General features: G+C 43.9%; 1 protein-coding gene across 2 annotated transcripts in view; it reads left to right on the top strand.

The window, feature by feature from the left end:
* Positions 1-18,879, top strand: part of GNAS (GNAS complex locus) — a 158,500-nt gene that overhangs the window by 47,912 nt on the left and 91,709 nt on the right. The window contains exons 1-2 of one of the 2 annotated variants that reach the window (XM_005147542.4): positions 7,995-8,202; positions 11,994-12,066. In XM_005147542.4, coding sequence (XP_005147599.1) covers positions 8,064-8,202; positions 11,994-12,066 — 212 coding nt within the window. In that variant the 5' untranslated portion in view covers positions 7,995-8,063. Of the gene's footprint in view, positions 1-7,994; positions 8,203-11,993; positions 12,067-18,879 lie in introns of those variants that run through there. The other variant, XM_034066664.1, reaches the window with a different exon arrangement.

Genomic DNA, 18,879 nt, shown 5'->3' with positions numbered 1-18,879 from the left:
AAAAGAAAGAATGTAAAAGGAGAGGAATGTTTACCATACCAGCACATTAAAGCCTGTGTGACAGCTTAGCAACAATTTAACAATCCTCTTATCCCCCCTTCCTGTTAGGAGCTGTAAAAGGAGAGCCCAGTGTCAGTAATGAATGATACTCAGGTGGAGGGGTAGCTCAGGCTGCTGCTGGGGAGCAGGCTGAGTCAGGCTGAACCTCAGCCACGCTGCTCCAGTGCAGACTGCAGCGGGTGCCAGGCTGCTGGGGAGGTGAAGGCAGGAGCTTCTCCTCCTCCTCTAGGCAGGAGGAAGGCTTGGGAGTCCCGTGCTGCTTTGCAGGAGCTAACTATAACCTGGTGTTGGAAAACACAGCCTCTACTGCTGCTGCCTCCGTGGGTTTTGTGACCCAAACGTAACAAGGGTTAAAGCAGAAGAATTCTTGATAGAGAAGTTTGCAGTTTGGGGTAGGTCTGCTCTGAATGTTGACAAATATTGAAACTAAATCTGAGAAAATACTTGTTCCGATTGTTGGGTTTTTTTTTTGTAATCGGCATTCCATATGTGTTACGTGGAGAGCTGGGATGTGCTATTTCTGTTACATAAGAGGGGACTTGGGGTAGGGGGGGGAGTTGGTTGGTTTTGGTTTGGTTTTGTTTTTTAATAAAGTGCAGTGCCGAATGCATGAGTAGTGAGAAGGAATATCAGGGAAATAAACTGCAAAGAAATAAGGAAAGCTACTGAGTGAAAAGCTGTTCCTCAGTCTGTTATTTCCATAATTCCTTCAGTTCCTTAAAAGTCTCTTTTATTGTTTCTAAGGAAAAGCCTTGAAGTGAAAGGAGAGAGCAAGGGATTTTTTCCCCCCTTTGGTTTAAAGTAAAGGTCTTGGTTAATTCTATTAGTAGACTTTGGGCTTGTTTTTATTTAAAAACAAAACAGAAATCCCTCTCAAGTTCAGAATTTCTGTATGGAAAAATTCTTCTTATTTGCCAAAGAGGGAAGTATCTCCTTTCCATTCTGTTTGTTTTGGAGTATCTGTACTTAAGTGTTTTGTGTATGTTCTTTATTGAATACATCAGTGGTGCATTAATTTCTTCCTGACAATGCTCATTTCGTTGCATTCGGGTAGGCTCACTCTTTCCCATGACAGACAAATTCATCCTTTTACTTGATGATCGTGCTTTGCCCTCCCAAGTCTTGGTCGATAATGGCTTCATTTCCTACCTTGTTTACCTTTTAATGCTTTTTTTTTGTTCTGGCTGCCACAAAGGACTCAGCTGGGTAAAAAAAAAAAAAACAACCCGTGTTGGATTCTTGCTCCAGTTCCAATCTGTTTGCTTTGGGTTTCCTTTTTCGATTATTGTTTGCCTTTAATTTGTTTGTTTCTCCTTTAAGCGGGTTTGAGATTACTCAAGGGTTCCTTGTTCAGCAGGTCAAAGGGTAACTTGGAGACTTTGAAACTGTTTCCCTCTTTATCATCAAGTTTTGTTCTTCCAAGAGTCCAAAGGATTTTGCAGCTCGTGGAGGATGCCTCCAAGGAAAGTATAAGCAGCAGACCTGAGTCATTGCAAGGGGCCGTGGGAGCCTTTTAGTGTGAAAGCAAATAAAAAACCCCCCTGAGCTAAGTCTAAATCAGAATCTTAATTAATCCTTATATGTAACTAATAAAAGGCGAAGTTTACTGAGGATTAAATACACGAGATGGGTAGATTTGATACTAACCACTGGTTACTTTGATGGCTCACGATGAAGGTCCCCAGTTCTGTATTCTTAAAGCTAAAAATTTAAACAGACTTCAAAGCAGAGAGGTGTCAATACACAAAAATACAGTGTGTGCTATTAAAAAAATATCCTTTACCTGAAAGAGTCAATCTGTCCCAGAGATAATCTGTGCTTTTAAAAGAGGGAAGTCTGTTCTAACTGCTCAGCCTTGGCACTGTGAATTTGGAGGACAGCAAAACAAAGCATTGGATAATGTAGGCTCCTTAACAAATAACCACAGCTACTTCTTATTTCTGTTTAGGATTTTAATCCTCAAAGGTGCTACCTATGCACAGGGGGAACTTCTTCTGTATTTTTCTAATATAAACTCACTCACTGTTTATTTTTTTCCCAGTACGTTAAATCCCTTGAAAACCGTGGAGGGGGGGAAGTGCCTCTAACATCTTCATTTCTTACAAAGATACACAAACATATACAAATACAAATAATTTCAGGTGAATCACGAAGTAGACAGGAATGCATAGATTTTTTTTTAATTATTAAAGAAAAATATTAAAGAAAGCAGGGTACAGACATTATCCTCCAATAGCATATATTCAGCTGTGGGGGGATTATTGGGTTGCAGATTCACAGTGAATAAAAGATTAAACTGTGTTCCCTTTCAGAGTTCCACTGACACGATCAGCAGTTCCATTCCAAACTCTTAGGAGTACAACAGGTGTGAGGACTGGGAAGAGGAGATAACTGATGTGGGGCAGTAACTGCCTTTTCAGGTCTGTGGTGAAGTGGCCATAGTTTGGTGTTCCCTGGTCCACTCCCTGACAGCTTTAAATCAGAGAGTATTTTCATTATGAGGTTTTTGTTGTGGACTTTTTTTCCCCACACATGCAAGCTTAGCTTTCTTTTGGTGCATCCTGATAATGGTAGAGAGGAATGTAACAAAGTTTACAGTCTATGTTTTCAAGTGGAAAGAGTATAAAGTAAATCTGAGATAAAGGTGTTGCTGTAAGAACCATTTGTTTCATATGTTCTCCAGACTAATTAAACTCTGTATCCTTCCATGAAAACGACTTGTTGAAAATAGGCTATTTCCTATAAACAGAAACAAAGGAAACTGTACAGTTAGATCACCCCGATTGCTTTTACTTTTTGAGCTGCACATTTTGTCTCCTCAGCTGTGTCCCCTCAGCCATGGTAGGAACTGAAGTGCAGGCTATTCCAGTGGCAAGGGCTGACAACCCCCTCAAAAGCTGCAGTGCCATTTCATTCCGGTTGCTAAGGGATGCTCAAGCGTGATGTCGTCTGTATCCTCCTTTCCAAGAGAGCACATTGGTTTGGTCACAGCCCCACCCCCACGGTTCACAGCCAAAAGTTTATTGAGGTCATGTTCACTGTGGGCAGCATGAGCACATCAGGAGCTGTGCAATGGTCCCATCTGAAAACTCAGTAACTGTTTCTTTCTTCTGGAGGCTGGGGCATCCCAAGTGCTCAATGCCTTCAACTTACTGACATATATGAATTGTTTGCAATAAGTGTTTGTTGCCTCGAGGCTTTGGAAGGCCTGTGTGGTGGTTGAACATGCTGATCTGGATCTTGTAATCACCTGTAAAAACATTCACTCAAGTGAATTCAAAGCCTAACTCTGAAGGACTGAGAGTAAAACTGATGCAGCATCAGCATTCTAAGCAGAAAGTTTTATCCTTTCAGTTAGAAAGAGAAAAGAATAGAATGATAAGAAGTAAGTGTTTCAGATACATTTTTCAGCAGGCTTAAAATCTACTCCATTAAGAAAGCAGTAACTCCAAAACCAACTCTTGCATCTACATTGCTTCAGAATAACAAACAAAAGCAACAGAATCTGAGGCTGTTGGCTGTTACATTCAGACATGTGAGAATATCAGTGAATTTGAATTTCATCTATAAGTGTGCAATGCTCACAACCTTCTGTGAGTAAACTTTTATCTTCCATTAATTTTGAACATGAGCTGGCAGTGTGCCCTCGCAGCCCAGAAAGCCAATCGTATCCTGGGCTGCATGGAGAAGAGCGTGACCAGCAGGTTGAAGGAGGTGATCCTGCCCCTGTGCTCTCATCAGACCTCACTTGGAGTATTGTGTACAGTTCTGGTGTCCTCAACATAAAAAGGACATGGAACTGTTGGAACAAGTCCAGAGGAGGCCACGAGGATGATCAGGGGACTGGAGCACCTCCCATATGAAGACAGGCTGAGAGAGTTGGGGCTGTTCAGCCTGGAGAAGAGAAGGCTGCGTGGAGACCTCATAGCAGCCTTCCAGTATCTGAAGGGGGCCTACAGGGGTGCTGGGGAGGGACTATTGATTAGGGACTGTAGTGATAGGACAAGGGGTAATGGGTTCAAACTTAAACAGGGGAAGTTTAGATTGGATATAAGGAAGAAATTCTTTACTGTTAGGGTGGTGAGGCACTGGAATGGGTTGCCCAGGGAGGTTGTGAATGCTCCATCCCTGGCAGTGTTCAAGGCCAGGTTGGACAGAGCCTTGGGTGATATGGTTTAGTGTGAGGTGTCCCTGCCCATGGCAGGGGGGTTGGAACTGGATGATCTTAAGATCTTTTCCAACCCTGACTATTCTATGATTCTAATTTAAGTAGGATTGAATCAATAAACATGTATTCTTATGTCTCCTACAACCACTTTCACGACCATGTTACCTTTTGGAAAATATTTCTGCTTAACATGCAGCAGTGTCTTTTAACATCCTCTTTTGAGTATTTAAAATCCTCAAATAGACTTTTTTCACTGAAGCACTGTATCCATACATATAGTTATTTCATCTTTGCATTTATTTGTTCTAAGACTGCAGGATTTTCAGAAGTGAGTTTCAACTTTACAGTGATTTAGGGTCAGATTTTTCCTACACTTACCCTTCTGGTGGCAGGAATCTCATGAAACTGAAGTTCATGGATTTTTACAAGATGGAAGCTAATACAACTAGTTCCAATAAGAAATACAATTTACTCTAAAGACACATCAGCAGCATTATGTTATTTATACAAATCAGAAAGAATGAGAACAGCTAATGTGTTGGCATGCTCATTCTTCGAATAACGTTTTCCTAATCGGGACAGCACTAGAAAAGAGTCATGGCATTTTGGTGGGTTTGTGCAGTACGGTTGGTCCCTTACATCTTGTGTCGCGTTCAGCAAGACAAGAAAAGCCCGTTTCTGCTGATAGGTTTAGCAGTTTGGGAGTTTTCTTTTTGTTTTCTATAGCTTTTGGGACTTTCACACCCTAATAAGGCTTGTAACAGGAGGAGCTAATTCTTAATTCTGTCGTAAGTAACGGAGTTTTGTGAATTAGCCAAGTGTTTTTTCAACTACCTCATGCTTGGTTCAACCAGAAGAGGCAGAGGCACAGGGTATACATACACCAGGAGGGCAGCAATTCCCATGTCCCAGCTGCTCTTAGTGTTTAACCTTGCAGAGCCTATCCCACTTGCATTTAGGATGGGCTGGGTGCATGCTGCTGGACAACAGCGTTTACCCAGCAATGACTCCCCTGTAGGTGGGTGCTTTGGTGTGTTTGCCACTCCCCTTTCCCTATGCTCATGCCACTCACCAAGATTTTAGCATTTTCTATACCTCCAGCAATAACTTTTATCTTGTTTGTGTATTTCTTTGTGTTTGGAGCTGAGATAGGTTCCCTCCCTTCCCACCTGGGACCCGGAGGGAACCAAAGCCTGGAGGCTGGGGCAGATTTTCCCTGCTACATGAGGTGGCAGATACTGGCATTTCTGCATTCTCTTCATACCTGCAATCGTAAAAAAGCTATTTGGTGTTACAATTTTCACTCTGAATTCTGTTTTATTGAGTCCTTTATGCCTTGCAAACAGCACAGTTGAAATGTTTTAGAAAAATGGATATTACATGGAAACAATACAAACAAATAAAAAGATGTACAAAAAATACAAGGAATTATTATAATCTTTTCTTCAGATGAGTCTGGGCATTGCTGAGCCAAGTCTTTCTAAGACCTTTTAAAACTGCCTTGGCTTAAATCAACAACTGAAGTCAGTGAGATTTTCCCTGCCGACTCCAGATCTCTCAAGCTCTGTGTACCCCAAAGTTGTGGCATTTTAAGATAGACTCAGAGTGCCAATAAATCCTCAAAGACCAAGGTTTAGAGATGGCATTCCATGTTTCTCAGGAGGTCCACGCCCTTTCAGCAAGGCCAGTCAAACAGATGTATCTGATGACACTAAGACCTTCTAGTTGTTTGCTCTATTCACATAATTATTTTACTGTAGGTGGTTCTAAATATAGTGACTGGATGACGTGAGGAGTTATGTTCATGGGAGTAGTCTCGTAGATAATTGAATTTTGCAAATGAGGATAAATAATTTATCTATAGCAAAAGTAATTTTACTAATCTCAGGGGGGTAGAGAAATCCTACCTGTGTACTTTAGGCAGCCAGGATATACAAGGAGCAAAGTGCCAGTCTTTGTTTTCCAGATGTAGCCGATAAGTTTGTGTAACTTATATAGTGAGGTTTCCAAAGAAGGTATTTTACAAAACAGAAAGGAGATAGATAGCTGGTACGACCATAGGTGGAAGCAACTGTGTGCATCAAGTTGTACTCTCTTGGTCCATCCAGAGTAATTTGTTTATGGTTGTTTCCCTCTATCCCAACCTCTCTCTGGCTGCAGCCCTCCAGAGAGGCTTGCGCCATCACAGCACCACACCTCCTGTCTCAGTGCTCCATCCCAAATCGCAGCACCTTATCCCAGCGCTCTATACCAGCTCCCAGGGCCCCATCCCAGTGCCTATCCCAGATCCCAGCGCAGCATCCCAGCTCCCGCGTGTCATAGAGCTGCCTTCCCTGGGATGCGCATTCGCCCGCACTGGTCCAGGGTGAAGTAACGCCAATCAGCGGCTGCGGGACCCTTCTGCAGGTCACTGTGCAGGTATGCAAGGTCCGCCAACTGATGAAACGCATCAGTATATGCATACGTAAGGATATAGTACAGTAACTTCTGCAGTGAGTACTTCCAAGTGCAGCACGCAGCGGCCCGGGGCACGGCTCTGTTAAGGCTTATTCAGAAATGGATTAAGGTCCTGCAGGCTCCTTCCCGGCCGCTCTCCTCCCGCACAGCCCTCCCCAGGGGCCGCCACCGGTGCCCGGCCCGGCTCCGGGGTTGGTTCCGCTGACCAAGTCCCGCCGGGCTCTCGGGGCCGGTTCGAAGCGGGCGCCAGCGGCGTCGCGGGGTGACGCTGCGTCACGTGAGCGGGCGCGCTCCCAGGGTGCACGCGGGCCTGGTTGCCCCACCCGCTCCCCGAACAGCGCGACACGGGAGGGGAGAACGGGGAGAGATCGATAATAACCGGGATGCGAGAGCGAGCAGGAGGAGCGAGGCGGGGGGAGATCCTCCCGTGAGGGACGGGCTCCGCGCGGGGGAGACGCCGAACCGGCTGCTTTCGGTTTTAATTCCCCCCCTCCTCCCCGCTCGCTGGAGAAGCTGAGAGGATTCAGCCGCCTGGAAACCTGATGTGAAAAAGCAGCAGCAAGGAGAGGGAAAGCCAACCAAACAAACAAAAAAAAACCCAAAAAACCGAAAACCCCAAAAAAGAAAAAAAAAAACAGAAAAAAAGGGGAGTGGGGCTCGGCCCGGACCCCCGCCCCGGTGAGGGAGGAAGAACCCACGGCCGGAGGGTGAGGAGCGGCGGCGCCCGGCGAGGGACGGGGACCCGAGAGCCGCGGCTGCCGCGACCCCCTCGGCGCTTCTGTCCGTCGGCGCGGGGGGAGAGGCGAGGAAGAGACGTTTCCCGATCCTCCGGGCCGAGGATCCGGGGAGGTTTCCGCGCCTGGAGCCCGTGCCTGTGGATTTAAGAGGATTATTTTTTTATTTTTTAATTGTTTTTGGGGGTGGCTCTGGAGCTGGATTTGTTCCTGTGCGTGCCGCGCGGGAGGGGGCATTTCTGTTCCCTCTAGAGGAGCCGGCGGCCCGGCCGGGGACGCGGAGATCCCCGCGGATCGCTCCGCATCGGGCCCTGCCGCCACCCCCCCCGGGAAAGGTGTGCTGAGGGGATCGGCGCGGGGCTGAGCGGGGGGGCGGGGAGGAGAAGCAGCTGCAGCTGCCGGGGAGAAGACCCGGCGGAACGGCAGCAAAGTCATCGCTATCGGTCCCCCCTTGGCTGGCTCCGGGCTCGGCTCTCTCCATGTCTCTGGCTCTGGGCAGCGGCCGCCACAGCAGCGAGTAGGGGGGGAGGAGGAGGAGGAGGAAGAAGAAGAAGGGAACCCGGGAGAGTGCCTCCCTCCCTCCCCCCGGCAGCCCCGGCCGCCTCCGTCCCCTCGCCCCGCGTCCCCTGACTCCCCTCCCCAAGATGGGCTGTTTAGGGAACAGCAAAACGGAGGATCAGCGCAACGAGGAGAAGGCGCAGCGGGAGGCCAACAAGAAGATCGAGAAGCAGCTGCAGAAGGACAAGCAGGTCTATAGGGCCACGCACCGGCTCCTCCTGCTGGGTAAGGGGGCCGCAGGCAACGCGGCGCTGGGGCAGCGGGCCGGGGGCCGTCTCCTCATCGCCGGAGGGAGGGCGGCGGGGCCGCTCACCGACCCCCTGCCCAGGCACGGGGAGGCCTGAGGGGAGAGGTGGGGCCCGGGGGGAGAGGAGCCGCAGGGCCCACCCGTTCCGCGGGGCCGAGGCAGCGGCTGGCGAGCCTGCTCCCGGCGGGGTCGCAGGGATCCGCTAGCGCCTGGGGAGGTTGGCCCGGCGGTTCTGAGGAGACCGGTGCGATCCAGAGGAGCCCGCGGGTTCCTCGGCCTGGCGGCGGCGGGGACCTCTCTAACACCACCCGGGGTGCCGTGGGCAGGCCCTGCAGGTACGGAGCTGCGGCTCGGTGCCGCTCTCCGCCCGCGGGGGCAGCGCCCCGTACGCACGGGCACAACGCGGGGAGTTAGGCCGGGGCAGGGAACTGGCCTCGGGGCCGAGCGTGAGGAAGGGGCCGAGAGTGCCGGGCCGGCCGCCTGCGAGGGGCGCGGGATCGCCAGGCCCGAGGGGAAACCTGGGAGATGAAACAGGGCAGGGCGCTGACAGGGGCCGCGGGCCTGCCCTGGGCGTGCGGAGCGGGCAGCCGCGGCCGCAGGAAAGGCCGGTCACCGCGGCCTGGCGGGAGCCGGGGCTCGGCCGGCCCGAGGCGCTCCCCTCGCAGTGGGGCTGAGGCAGCGGTGCCGTGGAACGTGTGGCCAGGCCGGGGAGAGGAGGAAGAGGAAGGGAGGAAGTCGGGGAATCTTTTTGGGGAAACGAGGGAGGATGTCGGTCCCGAAGGGAAGCGCGGCGGCGCTGGGGACGACGGAGCTCCGCGCCTGTGGCGGGGGAAACAGGGCTGGGAGCGGGCGCGTCCCCCGGCTGGCACGTTAGGCTTAGTTTGTCGCACCATTAATTAAGGTGTCGCATGTGTGAAGGGAGGGGGTCGTTTGTAGCTTGTTTTGAAGTGTTTCAGCGTTAATTTAAGTGACCTGCTGTATCACGTTTTTGGGAGATAGGTTTAGAAATGCAGGCTACGGCTTCAAGGAAGGGGAAGGTCCAAAAGGCGTTACTGGAGAGAACAAAAAAAATGCTTGTCAGATTCATTTAGAAGTCGTGTTTTAGAATAAGATGCAGTTATGAGATCCGGGTTGTTTTGGTCACGCCGAGGAACCGCTTGTGCACGTTGTGCAGGGTTTTAGCGTGGAGCAGAGAGTAGGCCTCAGTGAGCCCAGTTCTGGTGTGAAACAATCGTAAATGGGGGGACAATAAAAAAAGAAGGGTTTTGAGCGTTATGAATTTGGAATTGTGCTCTTAGCGGTAAAATCTTTCAAATACTAATTTGAAGAAAAAGGCTTAATGTAAGCGGAGAGTGCTTGGGAACTACAGCAACACCTGCAGCACTGAGGAGCCTGCCAGGATTCAGGTTATCCTTTTAGCAGGATAATTTGGACCTTCAGCTCTTGGGGAACGTGTTGAGTTCCAGATTTCAGGCTGAATATTGTCATAGATCAGTAAAAACCATTTGTCATCAGATGGGTCACTGCCGGGAGAGGCAGAATTTCGGAAAACAGAAGCATGATGGGTTTGCCTGGGTTTTCTTTCAGCTTTCTTTAGTTTTGGTGTCTGAGAACCATTTTAGACGCTTGTAAATAAAAATTACTGGGTGTTTAGTGAGGGCTGTAAGGTCATCTGTGTGCCTGTGTTTTAAAGTGATAGCTCAGCTGTTGCAGTTTCTAACAGTAGCTGTTGTGAGCTGGGGACAGTCTGTAACACAAACTCACTGGTAAAAATTAAAAATACTTCTGTCCCTATTATTATTATTAGTTTATGTTACAAGATACATGAAATAAAAAAGTGCCTTGAAAGTATTCTTAATATTTTCACATCATATTCACATAGGAACAAAGGAGAGCTGCTAAATATTCTAACGGGTTTATACTGCTCTTTGCTGGCCCCACCACTGAACATGTGCTTGTCCCTTCTGCCATGGGCTGTCTCACTGAAATTAATGGCACTCTCATTGGTGGTGAAGTTAAATGTACACACAAGTGTTGGTGAGAATTGGGCCGTAACAAGTAGCCCAACATAGAAATAGAAATTATGGAGAAATTCAGATGTAGTGCATTTTGGTTCACTGGGGTGAACCTACCCCCAGTCTTATACTAAGTGAAGATTTTGGCTCCCAATGCTTATAAATGTGAGATGTGATTCTAAGTTACAGCTGAAATGTTCTTATTAATTAGTCTGAATGGAAATATGGTTATAGCATTATTGCTATTCCTGAATAATTCTTAGTTGTGAAGAGGACCCAGTCTTTACCTTAACGTGAGATACTCATTCTTGACTGGTTTGCCACCTCTTTTTATTGCATAGTGCAGTATGCCTAAAGAGAGAGACTGTGTATGTCATAAAATAGTAGTTTAGGGGAGAAATGGTGCTTGGATCGAGAGTTGTAGATAAAAGCTGCTCTCTCAATGCTTACAAAACATCAGTGAGCGAGGAGAGGGAAAATGAGTAAAAGCTCTGGCGCTAAGGTGGCAGAACATGCAAGCAGGCTTTATAGAGAGAAGAGCAAGAATTCATGAGGGAGAAGGAAAGGAAGGGAGAGAGCAGAGGAGAAAGGATTTGTCAGAAAATTAACTTTGAAATATAAACTGCTAAAATACAGTTTTGCACACGAGGCTCAAAATGGAGGCTTGTGCTGTCAGTGTGTGCTAGCAGAGGCCTGACATCCTATAAATACAGACTGTATCTCTGTGCTTATTCCAGCCCAGCCATACGTTTCTGTTGAGACATAGGCTCATGAGCACAATAAACGAGTAGCCAGGAGATGTGAAAGGTAATCTTTCTGAATTTTGCCAGGTTATGATACTACTCTCACAAAAAATGTTTGCTTTATATAGAAAGCTACCAATCTGGTAGTGTGGAGCAGCTCAGTTAAATGCTGCTGTTTGAGTCTTTTTAGTGTGCATGGAAAAAACGGGTACTATAGGCAGATGGGTTGCCCTGTGCACTGGCATCCGTGCAGCACAGCAGAAATAGCATACATCTACTTATGGAAACTGGAGTAAAGTGGAGTGGGGTGTTTTGTGCTGCAGGGTAAATAACGGAATTAGAGGAGAGCCACGGGGGGCTGTTTGGAGCATGCAGCCACAAAAGATGGTCTCTGTGTCTTGTTGCCTATGTGATTGATTTGGAACATGTACAGAGGGTGGGAGGTTGCTTACAAGACACAAATTAGAGAAGGAGGTTTCTGTAGCTTTGTGGGTGGAGGCTTAAAGGGATGCCTTCCTTTTTCAGATGTGAGTATCCACATATTTTATTTCTTGTGATTTAAGTTGCAGTCTTTTGACTGGGTGAAGATAACTGCAGCCAAACTTGAAATATTTTAAGGCTCTAACAAAAAGGCTTTAGTTTAATATGGACTTCAATCAGTCTTTTCGTCAGATGCTAGTGACATGGCACGTAGACTTTAACATTCCATCTTGTTCTCTATAAAATGTTGAAGTTGTCCTTTCTCCTTCCAAACCCCACAGTCTGCATTTAACATTGACACTGGAAAAAATGGACAGTGAAATGATCCAAGCTTCAGATTTGACACATGACTTGAACCGGGCATGTGTCAGCTACAACTGAAGTTTCCAGTGGCAATGATTTCTTTTTCTTTCGCTTTTCACTCTTGCACTGAAAAAGCCAACTTTCTTGGTTTTACCCTGAAGAAAAAATCTAGCATGTCCCTTAATCACTCATGCTTCCTTCTGAAATTGATTTACTTTCATTTTCTAGGTGCTGGTGAATCCGGTAAAAGCACAATAGTCAAACAGATGAGGATCTTGCACGTGAATGGATTTAATGCTGAGTAAGTGCATTTACTTTTTCACTTTACAACTTACGTTTTATGTCTGTGCGCTGCACAGTAGTCACTGCTGCTGTTTTGTATCTTGCTGTATTCTTGCTATTGTTTCACGGTCTCTAGATTTTGGATGTGTATTTTTAGATGAGATTAGTAGCCATTAACTTGAAGTCATGCACCAATAATAAGTGAGAGCTAATGCTATAAAATGATATATATCAAGGCATAATTGATTGACGAAGGCTTAAGCTTTGTGGGTTTGTTGTTTTTTTTTTTTTTTAACTGCAGTTTCTTTCACAACATGGCTGACACTGATTTACCTCTGCTATAGCACTTGGATTCATACTGCTGTGTACATACCTCCTGTTAGTGTACAAAATGAACACATTTTTCTTTATTTCGATCAAGTAAGGCTTTTATTTCTGCCTCCTCACAAAATGAGACTGTAGTATGAATTTTGGGGGTAATAGGTCAGGGTTTTTTTTTTCTGTTGTGTTTGCTCGTCCAGATGTTGGTATTAAATTATGTTTCTAAAAGCTTTTCTTGTTACACTTAAAATCTGTTTTATTATTTGGTTGTTGTGAGGAGGGGAATGACATTAGGATAGAGAAAATGATTTTTTTTCTTTATTTCTTTCTAAGAAAGATTTGTGTTAACTTTTCAGCTAACCTCGCTAGGGAGCAGGAAGAGGTTCTTTTGCACGTTAAGTTTATACATGCAAGTGTCTATGTGTCTGTGTGTGTATACCAGAACCTGCTAAATCAATTCTAATTGAATTAAGGTGTTGGAATTTCAGAGCTTATTCTCTGTGTTTATTTATTTTTTTAAATTATATTACAGGTTTTGTCTTGTTTTCAGTCATAGTATTTTTGTATTGGCATCTTCTACTTTCTAGTAGTATCATCTATTTTGTGAATCCTGCCTTTTTGGGAAGATGAAGCTTTTGCTGTTAGGCTTTCAGCAGTTAATTCTTTTGTCAGAATGTCTGAGCTAAACGTTTAGCCAAGGAGCCTGGACAATGCTTCTTCCTAATCCCCAAATGCTAGTTTGGGATAAGGTACACAGTCTTTTGGAAGAAACTTGAGACTGATTCCTAAGAAATTACATCCTGTGCTACATGGTTTTAACTCCTCTGTGTAAGGAATATGTTCTTTATCGTAGACAACTCTTTTTTTCATAAGTACCCAGTCCTGTGTCCTCTTACTGCCGAGTTGTCTCCGTTATTTTGGCTGCTCTAGTTACTCAAGATCTCTTAAAAGACTTGTGTGACTTAAAAGATTTACATGAGTTGACTTTGGTGTAGCATTTCTCAACATCAGGTGCTAAGTAAAAAGTTCATCAGTGAAAGTGAAAGTCAAGTATCCCTGGCATCTTTAGAAGTATCATTCCTTTTAACCAACACAATTCTAATTTTTCTAAGCACACCTGTGCTCTTAAGTAGGTGCTGCTGCTTTGTAATGACTGGTGTATTTCATGGTTAAATAAGCTGCTCAACCCTTCAAGCTGCATACCCAGATCTGTGCAGAACTGGGAGCCCAGAGACCCATTATACAATACAGAGCTGGGGATGGACTGGGACACACTCTGGGATCTGTTCCTCGAGTATCTCACTTCTGTGTTGTAGGCTGGGGCTGAGCTGAGCATGCAGTGGGATTCCAGGGCACGTGGCAAATGTGGCCTCAGGAGCCTCTGCTAGCTTCTGCCTTCTCATAGCAAGGGGTTTGGATTACCTAGCAGCCCTGCTGCCAATCACATAGCATACCCTGGTGTGGGAGCCGTGGCCAAGTTGTGGGGGAGCTGTGTGCAGCTCAGGAAACATTGTCTGTCCCCCCCTATGGCATCTTGTCTTGCATTCAGTCTTCTGTGCTTGTCCTTTCATGGGTAGTATGTATTGGAACATTCACGTGCATAAAAATCAAATTAAAAAGTGGTATATATAAAAAGTACAAGAAGTAGTTATAATGCATCTAGTTTTAGGGTTTCGTTGCCAAAAATAAACAGTAGATCATAACATATGCTTTACAGGAACAGAAGGTTGTTTTTCAGTATTTTGAAATTCTTGAGAGTTACATGGTAGTACTTAAGTGACTTATATTTTCTTCAGAGTAACTAACTGCTTCCCCACACTGTCCTGCTTTTCCTGCCATCCTTTTTGCCCACCTCATTCCCTTTTGCCTTACTTACCTTGTGGAATAATGACATGGGATTCAGCTAATGAGAGAGCATGGAAGGGTTTTGGAAAGGATTTTTTTTTTAAGGGTAGAAAAACTAAAGCATTACGATTCTTAATGTTCTTATCAGTTGTTGTATAATATAAATGTGTTTGCATACAATACCACAGCTGATATGATGGATAACAGCAGAGAGGTTTTGAAAACTGTAGTATGCTGGAGATGAAAAGAGTTTTTAATGTTACTGTCCACATACATGACTGTAGTTTTGAATTACTCTGTTGCTGCAGCTTATTCATGTGGCTTGAAAAAAACCCAGTTTAAAGTTCTGTCTTAAACTTGTTCACCTTTGATTTGGTTGCCCTGTGATAATTGATGTTTGAAGCAGGAGGAGGATACATGTTATGAAATAGGTCTAATATGCTATGAATAAGGGAATCAAAGATATTTTAGTGCTACTCAGATACTCTTCTGAGTTTCCAGTGACTAACAGGCTATCCAGGGCTAAGGGCACTAGCTTCCTTCAGTCAATGTGAGGGGGGCTTATTTGTTTTGGTTTTAGGGTTCTGCCCCTAAGTAGGTGAAGGGAGAGTTGTCATATGTAAGTGAATTGTAGCATTTAACAAGGTAAAATCTAGTTCTGCAAAACTAGAAGAATTTCCTCTGGGACTCTAATCTCTGATCACTTTAGCTAATTAATTATTTGAGGAACTGTATGGAATCAAGTGTTGCAGGCAATTAACGTGCTTAAGTTACTGATGCTAAGGTGAATATGAAGGTGGTTAAAGTTCTGGGCAAGTTAACTACAGTAAAGACTGTTTAAACATTTTTCGGTGTTACTTTTATAATCTGTAGTTGAGTTAGAGACAGAAATGTATGGTTGGTTTTGTTTGTTCCTGTTGTGAAGGTGGAGTGTGGGAAGTAACAGCGCTGTGGCATTGGTGAGCAGAGTGGAATACTGGAGAAGCAAGGCATGTTCTACAGCACAGGTTTTTCTGGATAGAGTTTTTGGAAAGGCATAGCCCACTTCACAGGATGGTTTCAGTTGGCCGTGCTGTCAACTGACATCTTCCTACAGCAATTTCATAAATAATGGGAATGTGGCTTCACTGCGGTGCTCTTCCAGTGTTCCTCATCTCTTAAAAATGAGGATCTGCCTTTTAAGCATAATGAAGACTCCATATCAACCAGATTTTCTACTCAGTGTTACTGCCAACAGCAGAGCGCCTTGTGATGTAGAAGGAGCTTAAATGTGGCTTGTAATAGCAGGAAGCCTGTTACTTCCCTTTCTTTCTTTCCCTCCCTCTTTAACACTGTCTTTTCATGAGGCTATTCCAGGAGTAGATCTCTGCTGTTGCCTCTTGCATTTTGTGTGCATCCACTGATAAACTGGAGCTAAAACCTTCTCATTTTGACTGCAGAAGTTCAGATGCCAATCTTTATGAAAGGATTAAAAATGGGAATGGGAGGACAGGAGGAGTAAGAAATATAATTGCAAGAATTAATGTAAATGTAGATCAAGTTGAAGAGAAAAAAAAACTCTTCTGTGTTAAATCTTGAGGCTGGAATTCTTTGCTTTTAAGGTGATGGCCTTTCAGTGACTTTTTAAAGTCATCTTTCCTCTCTGTGATCACTGTGAGTTTGGCTGACAGGCCCTAAGGAGAGCATCGTTGTCATGCACGAGTTTAGAAAGTGGGACACTGGCAAGGGCAAGAGGCAATAAGTGTCATGGGGAAAACTGGGACAAGCAGAAATATTTAGATAAAGTTGTTGAAATGCGGCTTATGAAATCCATTTATAAGATTGACAAATAAGGGGAATGTGCCTTTGTGATTACTAAGTTGGATAGTATTTATGACTCAGGAAGTCTTGAGTTTATAGGGAATTGTAGATAACACTTTTCAGCCTCAGTTTCCCAAATGACATTGTATAACAGTGACTTTTAAACTAGTATGTTGTTGGATAGGAGTTTGTGTATTTATCAAATCTGTTAATAATAATGATAGAAGCAGAACTAAAGGGCTTTGTTTTCAAGGTCTAGATGAAAAATATATTCACATTTCTCTTGTACTTAAAAATATATTTTCTCTTTGTGGTGAAGTTAAAGCCAAGTCACCCTCTTAAAGGTTGGGAACTTTCTCTCTTTTCTTACCTATATTTAGTAATTTATGAGGAAGGAAAAGTAGTCACTGATGCTTTCTAATCCTTTTGTATGTCTCATCCACCAAAAGTTGAACTGCAGTACCACCATTATTTCACAGAAACCAGGAAATGATGGTATCTGGTCACATTGGTCAGTGTCAGTCACTGAAATGAATTCTGACTCAGTAACTTTACTCTTCTACTCCTGGATGCTGTGTTTTGTTTTCTCACCTTTTATGTATGTGATTTTGTATGTGATTTTATGGAAGGGAAGTTAATGTTACGAATGAGAAAAAAGTATAATAGTTATCACAAAGTCTTCTAATTAATTCCCTCCTAATGGCTAATATTAGTTTGGACCCAGAAATATTATTACTCTGTTTTTACAGTTCCTTTAGATTTGTGTACTAATACCATGTTTCCATAATGCTCACATCAGTTCCTTGCCAAGAAACAAACTGACTTTATGGAATTGCACTTGACTGGCAAAAAAAATAACTTTTTGCTGGTGTTTGAGTAACATTGAAAATTGCAGAGGAGGAAGCTGGGGTGTGCGATTTCCTCTCCCACCATTCGTTTGTTCTTTGCATCACAAAGTGTATCAAGAGACTTCTGCAGCTTGGAGACAGCACCATTTTTTCCTCAGCTCCTCTGTCAGGACATGGACGAGGTGTTAACTGTGCTGGAAAATTGGTGTGTACGTGTCTGTTCAAGACTATGAAAAGTTCCATTGCAGCTGAACAACTTGTTACCGGTTTTGATCAAAATTGGTGCCGTAGAACATAAAGCAAAGGTGTGGGTGGAGAGAGGAGCAGGTATGTATTTCGGTCTATTTTGGGTCTTGTCCTAAGATCTGACACAGTTGTGTAATTTGAGTTTTGTCAAAAGACAAGAATATGCCAGCAGCCAATAAATACTATGATTAAGAACTGGATACTGCATATAGCTTGTAAAAGGTTATGCAAAAGTGTTTGTGCAAGTTAAATATAACTTCCATCAGCTTGAAAGAAATGGGAGGTAATATCTGTTGACATTAAGCAAACAAGAAATTCCTTAATTGTTAGGATGTTTAATGTTGCATTTATGTGCTTGGAATTATCTTTTTCTTTGGAAATACTTTTATTTCTTCAAAGGGGAAAATTTGATTCCACAAAAAAGTAAACTTGAACTCAGTGAAGCAGCATTAATATTTCAGTATGTTATAAAGGGAAAAAAAGAAAGTTTCCAGTTTTGGAGTTTTTCAAGTTTCTTGTGGTATCTTGCCAGAAGACATGAGACAATATCTATTAGGAACATGGGCAAATATTTTGCACTTAAATCTACTACTCAGGTGTGGTTTTAAATACTAGAAGATGAATTTTCAGCAAATTCCAATCGTTTGTAGTACCTATAGTGGTCCTTAATTGGCAAAGAGTGTTAACATACTGTGATGCTGAATATTCTAATAATCACTGGGATAACTCCTTTACCTTGCTCAGAGGCATTCTGAAATCAGGCCATTAAAATACTTCCATGTGCAAGGGAAGTGAGGTTTTTTTCCAGGGTGCAGAATGATGTTATTTAGGTTTTTGAAAGCAATACAGAAAAGTGATACATGGAGTACTCTAAAAGTTTAAAAAGCTGGTTAGTTCTGTCTATGTTTAGATGCTTGTGGTAGGCTCAGATTAACCATAAATGGAGAGATGACAACACAGTATTGAGAGAAAGCATAGGCTTGCATTTTGACATATGCTTTATTTTCAGCTGCCTGTTCTGTGTGCTTGCTTTTTCAAGGAACTCTTGCTTAGATAAAAAAAGGAAAGTGAGAATTGAATGTGAACATTCCTTTATTTTCATAACTGCATGGAAAACAAGGTGTTGCTCATCACAGAGCATGCATCTTGTTGTCTTATACTGGTTGGTGGGAAATGCTGGAATCTTCTAGTAAGGCAGTATTTAAACTACCAGTTTGTTGTTGCACATTGAGAGTTTCTGTCCTCTGGATTACTGTTCCCTGCAATTTGACATTTTTGCTGTCAGTTAAAGATTTCAGTTTTCTGATTAAAAAGAAAACAACAAAACCCCCAGTAGTAAACTCGTCCCTTAAGATAAATTTGCATATGTTGCAGACATGATTTGGCATGTAAAGGGACTGCTGAAGAATATGGCAGTAGTTGTTTTGAGGTTTAAATTTCACAAAAACTTTTTAAGTATGCATAGGCAGCTATCCACCTAGTAGAGTTGCAGAGAGCTTGGAGGGCAATAACTATGAATAGTAGAATAAGCATGAGTGATGTAACCTGAGAAGCGAAAGACAGAAGAGAGCTTAAGACTTAGCTATGGAAAACATTGCAAATGGTTCTGGGAGGATTTTGACGTTTGATGCTAGATGTGGGGTTTTACCCATTAGTTTTGTTAAAAACTAACAAATGAAAATAAACCCTATTTTAAAAAATTTGCAAGTTTCCTTTTACTTTATCAAAACAGAAAACAAACTCTTATGTGGGTAGCTGAGCTAATGAAGGCT

Source organism: Melopsittacus undulatus, chromosome 10 (assembly GCF_012275295.1).
Source record: "Melopsittacus undulatus isolate bMelUnd1 chromosome 10, bMelUnd1.mat.Z, whole genome shotgun sequence".
NCBI lineage: Eukaryota > Metazoa > Chordata > Aves > Psittaciformes > Psittaculidae > Melopsittacus > Melopsittacus undulatus.
Note: the sequence above shows the minus strand (reverse complement) of the source record. Positions and strands in the feature narration are given on the sequence as shown.